General features: G+C 45.4%; 1 protein-coding gene across 1 annotated transcript; it reads left to right on the top strand.

The window, feature by feature from the left end:
• The first annotated feature begins 6,376 nt into the window (after positions 1-6,376).
• On the top strand, positions 6,377-7,906 carry LOC109780810 (pollen allergen Phl p 1-like). The gene has a single exon (XM_040387679.3). It carries the CDS (start codon positions 6,441-6,443, stop codon positions 7,248-7,250), a length of 810 nt encoding a protein of 269 aa, XP_040243613.2. The 5' UTR covers positions 6,377-6,440; the 3' UTR covers positions 7,251-7,906.
• Positions 7,907-9,366: the final 1,460 nt, after the last annotated feature.

The following is a 9,366-nucleotide window of genomic DNA, read 5'->3' as shown; positions in this document are numbered from 1 at the left end:
CTACCTCAAAGCCCGGCCGCTATGGGACAAAGCTGAGAATGACCTGCTTGCTAAAGGGGTCGAACCAGCGACATTGAACTAGCCAGACCGTTCAAGGATTTGGTTCTTCGGGGTTGGGGGAACCTTGGACCCTGAAACAGGGAAGTGCGTTTGGACGGACGAGCAACTTGCAATACTCGTCAAGAAGCTTAGGAGTGTATCGCTGCAGCGCAGCAAGGGAGATTCATTCATGACAGAGAGAATGACAAGCTGACCGAGGCCCTCGGGAATCCTGAGCACCCTGGACGAACACGAGGCACGCCAGGCTCCGTTGCGTGGAAGGTTTGGTTTCCCGGCACAGGCGGTTACAAAACCCGGGAGAGGAAGAGGAAACTGGAGCTCAGCGAAATGTAGAAGCTGAATGCAAGAGTACAAAAGCTAGAGGAACAAGTTGAGAGCCAGCGAGCTGCTGGAGCTACCCCAGAAGCTACCCCGCCATCTCAGTGGAGAAGCAGCATGGCTTCCATCGAGCTCGTTCAGCAGCCTGACTTCATGGCTCCTAGCTACCCTGTGGATGCTATCACGGAGGCTCAACATTGCCAGCTTATGACGCAATGGCAGAACCTCAAAGTCAAGGCGGCTGTTGGCTCTGTTGCACCTCCTCAACCCGACGAAACTTTTCACTACCGTCCGATTCCACATGGCTATGCTATTGTGATGGTGGATGAAGTAACGGAGGGATTTGAGGAGCTCGAGCTTGACCACCCTACAGGTGAAGGGGAGACTCAGCTATCTTGCTCTGAAGACGCCATGTCTATGGCGGAAGGAGCACATCAAGCTTCTGAACTGGGCGCCTCCGCCTCCTCCTCCTCCTCTGGCGAGTCAGGGCACTGCGCCTCCTCCTCCTCCTCCGGCGAGTGATCAGGGCACTCCGCCTCCTTCTCCGGCTGCTCCGGCACGTGAGGCCGGCACTCCGCCTCCTCCTTCGCCTCCTCTGGCGCGTCGGAGCAGTCCGCCTCCTCCTTCGCCTCCTCTGACGCGTCGGAGCAGTCCGCCTCCTCCTCCGCCTCGTCAGCAACGGCGGAAGACAGATGCCGCCACTCCGGCTGCTCCGACGCGTCAGAGCACTCCGCCTCCTTCTCCGCCTCATAAGCAATGGTGGAAGAGAGACACCGCCGCTCCGGCGGCTAGCAGTACAGCCAGAGGCGGGAGGCAATTCTGATACGATCCATCTCTCAAGCCTCTGGAAAAGTTACCATACAAGAGGACCGATGAGGAAAACACGGAGATCTCTCAAGCCCAAGTGAGGGAATTTTTTGCAAAGAAACCTCCACCTCCGAAGGAGACGATAGATCCGGTGAAATTGAAGCGCACTATCGATGCCCTGAAGCGACCACCACCGCCTTCGCCGGATGACAACTATGTCCGCGCTCTTAAGAAGACATATAAAGATGCGCGGCGGTCGGGAACTACTTCCAGTGATAAAATGTTAGAAGAACAAAGAAGTGGGAAAAAATAGCCCAGCTCGGCGAACAGGCGAACCAATCGTGCCCCCGCTCAAGGTGTCTAGCGATATCGTCGCTAATCTGCCGGGGATGGTGCCCGGTACCAATCCTGCTGATTACCTGAGCGATGATGTACACTTTGATACAATGGAGGTGGATGAATTCAGATACCAGTATGGGCAGCCTCTCGTCAAACCTAATCATCCTCCTCTAACAACGATGATGCGAAGATTCCATGAATGGTACCTGAAAACCTGCAGCGAGTCTGGGAAGGATGTTTTGACGATGAGAATTAAAGAGGAGCACGACCTCGTTGGAACTGGTCTGTTTTCTGTTGCATTTGAGGAGTTATTCCAGTTATACAATAAAAAGGCCCTCGACAAAACACTCGTGACTTGCTACTATCTGTAAGTACTACTTCTGTAATTAAGTCTCTCTCTCTATATATAGCTCAGCTCTTTTATTGCATGTATATATAATTATCCTCAGTATTATGCAGATTGAAGATTGTCGAATGCAGGAAAGCACAAATCTGGGACATTGGGTTCATTAACCCAGATATCATACATGAATGGACGGTTAAACACAATGTCACAAAAACCGAGGACAACTTGCTACAATCGTTGCTTAAAAATCAAAACAAAGATAAAATACTATTTCCTTACAACTTCAAGTGAGTGTTAATGTCTTATGCATATCCGGTTTCCCTTATTATTACTCGAGGTTATTGTAATGTAATTGATGAGTTATGCATGCGTGCGCAGCTTCCACTTTATTCTGCTAGAGATCCAGCTTGAGCGGGGAGTAGTAACCGTCTTAGACTCGAGACGAAAAGATGCCCAGGACTATGCAAACATGACTGCAATGCTCCAGAAGTAAGTTCAATCGATCATTATCGCACCATATCAGCAACTTTGTTCATTTGATCCTGATATCAAATTATTATTTTCTTTGTCTGGCAGGGTTTGGAAAGAGTTCACCGTAATTGGTCCAGCACTGCCGAAGGAGCTGCGATTTACACACCTGAAAGTAAGTACTACTACCTAGTTCCGCGCATCTCCCATTGATTCTAGTTTCATCAATACCATTTATAATAATTGATTATCTCTTTGATTGAGCTCTATTTCTCGTAAAGTGGTTATGGCAGGAAGCCAGGAATGATTTTTGTGGATACTACGTTTGCGAGTACATCTACAACGCGACGATCTCTAATAAGCGTGGCTACTCTAAAAAACAATATGATGTGCGTAAGCAAAAATATTCACAATTTTATTTTATTACCATCATTTGTGTTGAGTTTCATTCATATACATGTATTGACCCCCTTCTTCAAATTAGGTCTGGCAGATCCAGGATGAACTCCTACCACATGATCGCATAAAAGCAATTCATGAGGAATTGGCGGGATTCTTTCTGGACCACGTCATCAATAAAGCCGGAGAATACCATGTGGAAATTTAGATAGACATGAGATGTTAGGGGTTGTAAGAGATCTTATATTGTATATATGTACCTAGTAGTGTCGGATAGATATACGAAAACTTGTTGTTCGACCAATCTCTCGGAGAAAGAGAGGTCACTCCTCTCTGTATATGTTCGTGACGATCTTGTAATTAATGGTTCCTTCATTTTCTTACTAGATAGCGTGTTGAGTTCTCTCTATACGTATAGTAGCTAGCGTCGACCAAGCACAGAGATAAGAGAGGACACTTCTCTCTATTAGCTAGCTAACACCGTAAATTAACCCCCCAAAACCCACCCCTTTTAAAAAAAAACAAAAACCTCAGCTCGTGCCAGCTGCTGACGCGTGGATGCCTTTTTGTCCCGGTTGGTGTTACCAACCAGGACTAAAGGTCCTCCTGCCTGGGCGCCCCGCAGCGGCCACTTGGAGCCCATTCTGTCCCGGTTCGTAAGCGAACCGGGACTAAAGGGTTTGGGCTTTAGTCCCGACCTTTTTGTCCCGATTCCTGAACCGGGACTAAAGGCCCTTTGGAACCAGGACAAATGGGCCGTTTTCTACTAGTATTTCATCTAGTTGTCTTGCTCATGTTTGAATTTTACATGTTATGTTGTGTTTTGTTTCAGGATATTCAGGTACAACAAGAGCAAAAGGATGGAGGTATGTAACTGCACCGAGTTATATGTTGTCCTGAAGGCTATATGTTGTTCTATATAGTAATCGTAAATTGCTAACAAAAGTTGTTGTCCAATGCATATGCCTTGGCTATATTTCAAGGATTAAGTTATTACCGCAGCGAATGCATATGCCCATAATTCCCTGCCAGTTTGTAGTAATTGATCATTTCGTTGGTCAGCTTTTCATGAGCTCCCATATTTCAGTAACTCCTTTCTCCACTGGGTGCACCTTACGGATTATATGTCTGACTGGAATAATGATTGGAATTGGCTTTTGAAAATGGTTAGTGTAGATTGAATTGTTCCAAAATGTGGTGTGGATACCTTGGTACTGTAAAGCTTTAGATTATCTGTGTGATTTGCTGCCCAGTAGGAATAGTAATGAATATATTTTTGTTAATGGGGCAATGCGGGAGTAGTGTGATGGTTCTAAGAATAGTCAGCTGCAGGACCAATCTAATTTACGATGGCACATCTATTAGGCACTTCTGATTTGTCAACTAATGTTAAGTATTTTGTTGCTTCCTTGTGATTTTCTTCTGTTATAGATCGATCTATTGACTGAGCTTGGTTACCATTTCAAGTTTTACCAATACCTACAGTGCAAGCATGCAACATGGAAACATTCTCCATCAGTCTTTCTTCATAACTGCATGTAACCAGCTGTTCACTTGTCTGACAGGTTCTGAAGGTGGGAAAGCTGGTAAGAATAAGAAAAAGAACAAGAGAAGGAAGGATCCTAAGAACCTCCCAAAGGCTGACCCTGAACATGTAAATAAGGTTATATTTTGTAACCCTAATTTTTCAGTGTATGCTATGTGAATAATATTTTATTTCTTACATCTTTCTATCTGTTGAGTTCAGGAGGAAGGTGCCTGTGGGGTTCGATGCAATGCTGGTGCTGTTAATAATATTTCTAGAGCTCCTTGCCCAAGTTCAGATGTGCAAGATGATAATGAGTACCCCTTTGAAGATGGTGATCTTGATGATGGACTTGATCCTGCAATGCAGGAAGAGCTTGATAGGTAAGGAAACTATCTCTCTTTTGTACATCTATTCAGGCCCTTAGCTTAGTTTCTGATTTTGTACTATGTTGACACATTTTTTTTTCCTGATGGGTTGAAGTGTTATGGGGCGCTTATTGTGCATCTACTATTGTGTTGCTCAGTTACAAATAGATGTTATTTTCCTGAAATAATGAACCCCTTGATGTGTTTGTGCTCACTAGCTGTTCAATAGAAGTCGCCGTGTTTAGAATTCAGAACTGAGGATAGATCAAATGGTTCAGCTGTAATATGGAGCAAGCTAAATGTTTGCTAGTACTTGGGCTCACTGCTGTTTATATTTGATTATTCTATTGTTATGTGTACTGAAAATGCTATAACGAATTTACTGCCCATATTCCTGTACCAAAGCCCTCATGTGAATTAATGTCATGCTTCATTTCTGAACAAACAGGGAAGTTGAAGATTTCGCTAGGAGGCTGAATTCTGTTTGGCCTGAAAGAATGCATTTGGGTCAAGAAAGAAGAATTGAGTCGCAGCTGATTGGTGGTAATGGTTCTCTGCAGAGATTTTCTGGTAATTTTTTCCATATAGAATAGTTGAAACGGTAGTGAGTAAAGGATTTAGCCCACTCTACTGAATCTAGTTTTGGAAGAACAGAAGGTTTTACATACTACTCCCTCCGTCCCATAATATAAGATGTTATTGCAACATCTTATATTATGGGACGGAGGGAGTAAAGGACAGTGTTTGGTTAGTCCAACGTAAAGTAGGAATTACCTCATTCTTGCACCAGCTCATTCCATAACCGGGTCAAGTGATGATTTGTATGTGCCCGCAGGGTTCAATCACAGGTGAATGCCATGCGGCAGGATGAGCAAGCTGAAGCCTAGGAAATTTGTGCACATACAGCTTCGAAGAGAGGTAGAGACCGAAGTGAGCAGCTGCTGCCGAAAAGGCCTTGAAACTCGGAACCGAGCTTGCAGACAATGTGCATCTGTTTCCCTTTGCCATTTTTGGCGCAGGGTCCGGCTCGTCAAAGTTGGGATGAAGCATAGCAAGGTTTTAGATAGATCAAGGGGGGAAATTTTCCGGTCCGGTCGTGTTATTTCTTGGATAGCGTTTGTTCATTCTGGGTCGACTCTGTTTTTTCCGTCGTCGCAATTTTCCAGGACAGAGCAGAGTGTGCAACTGTAAGAAATGATGATGTCGTGACTGCTGTGAAAGAAATTCCGTTGGTTGGTACTTATGCAAAGTCTGCTTGGTTGCTTCCTCCTGATGGGACCAAAAATGTGTGTGTGTGTGTGTGTGTTGCTGACGTTGAAATACAGGAAAATCATGCGTCGCTACGACACCTGTCTAACGGCTGTCTATCTAGTTCAACTATCTTCTGTTGCAACAACGGAATGAGCAATGTGACGGCCGCCATAGTATTATTATTATTACTACATGTCCAAACGTTTGTGTATGACAAGATTCGTGACAGGACACATGCTTAGCTCAAGCCTCTCGCGCTTGTGATTTTGCTGGCATTTTCATGTCCTTTTGATAACTTGCACCTTCACCATGCACAAATGGTTCAGACATTCTAAACATAGGCGGCTTTGGTCAGCAAGAGGATGCACCTCCGACGATGACGGCGAGCCGCATATGCATGCACGGACAAGCTCGCCTCCCCCTCACGGCAGCCAGCCACCGACATCGCCGGAGCATTCTCCCCCCGTTTGCTGCCCCCTCTTGTGGTCTGCCCTATAAATTAAAGCAGGGCAGCAAGCAAGAAGAGGCACAGCGGCAACAAGGAACAGTTGAAGAGAAGATGGCTTCTTCCTCGTCGGTGCTGCTGGTTGCGGCGGTGTTGGCCGCGGTCGTGTGGGGCGCGCACGGCATCCCCAAGGTTCCCCCGGGCCCCAACATCACGGCGTCGCCTGCGAGCTACGGCAACAAGTGGCTGGACGCCAAGACCACGTGGTACGGCAAGCCGACGGGCGCCGGGCCCAAGGACAACGGCGGCGCCTGCGGGTACAAGGAGGTGGACAAGGCCCCCTTCCACGGCATGACCTCCTGCGGCAACATCCCCATCTTCAAGGACGGCCGCGGCTGCGGCTCCTGCTTCGAGCTCAAGTGCACCAAGCCAGAGGCCTGCTCCGGCAAGCCCACCATCGTCACCATCACCGACAAGAACGAGGAGCCCATCGCCCCCTACCACTTCGACCTCTCCGGCCACGCCTTCGGCTCCATGGCCAAGAAGGGCGAGGAGCAGAAGCTGCGCGACGCCGGCGAGGTGGAGATCAAGTTCCGGCGCGTCAAGTGCAAGTACCCGCCGGGCACCAAGGTGAACTTCCACGTGGAGAAGTCCTCCAACGAAAACTACCTGGCGCTGGTGATCAAGTTCCTCCAAGGCGACGGCGACGTGGTGGGCGTGGACATCAAGCAGAAGGGCGAGGACAAGTGGACCGAGCTCAACGAGTCGTGGGGAGCCGTGTGGAGGATCGACACCCCCCATAAGCTCATCGGCCCCTTCTCCGTCCGCTACACCACCGAGGGCGGCACCAAGACGACCGTCGAGGACGTCATCCCCAAGGGCTGGAAGGCCGACACCTCCTACGAGGCCAAGGGCGGGTACTGAAGATGATGATGATGATGCCACACCTTCCGGCGGCCAGCTTAATTAATTAACTTCTTTTGGCTCCAGAAGAAGAAAACACAATACAAGGAAAACTATTAAAATAAAAAGATGATAGACGAAATAAAATAATTTAAGATAGTAACAGGGAAACAACGAAAATATCAGAACAAAACCGTGCAAAGCTAATGATATGCAACAAAAAGAGGGGCTGGGGGATGTATCCCATGCACCGATACTTGTGGGGCTACCGGTGCACGGGAAGCTATAGAACATTTTAATAAATCTGGAAAAAATCTAGCACATTGACATTGTGTCAATGTATGTTGTCGCAAAATTTCGTAACAAAATCTCAAACATTTTCTGAGATACAAAAATGATAAATTTGATATCAGTGTGACAATGTTGAATTTGTTATTTTTGTTCTCTGAGCTATGTTTCAATGTTGTGAAAACCTACATTAATGTTGTGTGAATATGCTCATTTTTCTAGTATTTTTTTTAACATTTTAAAATATGCAAAGTGAGTTCGGTGCACCGGTAGCGCCACAAAGCACCGATACACCTCGGAGGAGAGGGGGTGTGCACCGTGCCGCCAGAGCATATGGTTCGCAACACGGTGTAGGTGTCTCAACAGGCGGAGCTGCGACATGCATGGACGACGGGACTGGCGGTCGGAGCGGAGTGGCAGGTGGAGGAGCGAAAAATATAATGCGTGCGTGCGATGCTTCATTATTTTGGCTTGCTTTGATAAAAAAAAAGAGGTCTGGGGTCTTTTTCTTTTGACAGAGAAACTACTTTGGTTTTGTAAATACTCTGGTATTAATACTGTGGCTTTTAGTGAGAGCCAAAGACCTCACAGTAATTAAAACCGTGGTAATTAGAAAAACTGTAGTATTTTCCAAATACTTCGAATATACTGAGCTATCAAACAGAGCCTAAATGGATTGGAACTAGTGTGGCCTACAAAAAGGTACATATTTATTAAATGCATCTTGCAAATATGAATCCTTTCATAAAAAATGTATCCTACTAATTTATGTATAATCAATTCAATATTAAAAACAAGTAAAGAAATACTCGTAATTTGTTTGCACATTTTAAAAATACACATGAAGTTAAAAGTGTCCGTGCCTTTAAAACATATTCTATCATGAATTAAAAATGTTCAACATTATTTCAATTTTATTGTATATTTTTCATAAATATGCGAATTTATAAAAAATGACCAGCTTACTCGAAAAATGTCCAACATGTACTCGAAAAACATTGATATAATCACAAAAAGTGTTCACTTATTAAAACAATTCTCGTAATATTAAAAAGTTTCATGACTCAAATATTCATGTTAATCTAGAAAGTATTGATGCAATTAATAAACTACCTGTTTTTTACATATACCAACCCTTTGATACATCTCCAACGTAATCACTTTCGTATGCTTTATATGTCATCTTTTGTTATTTTTCTGGACTAACCTATTAATTTAGTGCCCAGTGTTAGTTTCTGTTTTTCTGCTGTTTCGCAGAAAAACCATACCTACAGAAGTCAAAACATGATGAAACTTTTTAACGATTTTTCTGGACAATAAGAGACCCTAGAAGGTTCGGTTGAGCACTAGATCAAGACCCACAAGGGCCCCACAAGCCAGGGGCACCCTGACTTGTGGACCCCTCGTAGCTCCGTTTCCCCTAATTCTTGGCATATAAATTCTCATATGTTCAGAAACCCTCGAAGTGAGACCCGAAACAATTTTATCACCGCGGCAAGCCTCTGTTCTGAACCAATCCCTTCTGGAGCCCTATTCCGGTACTCCGCTGGAGGGGGAAATTATTGGAGATGCCATCTTGATGAAACTTGATGCACCCATGATGATGTGTGAGTAGTTAGTTCAGGACCTATGGGTCCATAGTAGTAGCTAGATGGTTCTCTCTCCCTCCTCTCTCTCTCTCTCTCTCTCTCTCTCTCTCTCTCTTGATCATCAATACAACGATCTTTTTGCGGTGTGTTTCTTGGGACACAATGAATTTTGGGTTTATGATAGTGGCTCTTCTGTTCGGGACTCTTCGTTCTTGACCGACAAAAATAAGCGCATATGTGTGACCTCGGCTCGGCTCATT

The sequence above is a fragment of the Aegilops tauschii genome, chromosome 4 (assembly GCF_002575655.3).
Source record: "Aegilops tauschii subsp. strangulata cultivar AL8/78 chromosome 4, Aet v6.0, whole genome shotgun sequence".
Lineage (NCBI taxonomy): Eukaryota > Viridiplantae > Streptophyta > Magnoliopsida > Poales > Poaceae > Aegilops > Aegilops tauschii.
Note: the sequence above shows the minus strand (reverse complement) of the source record. Positions and strands in the feature narration are given on the sequence as shown.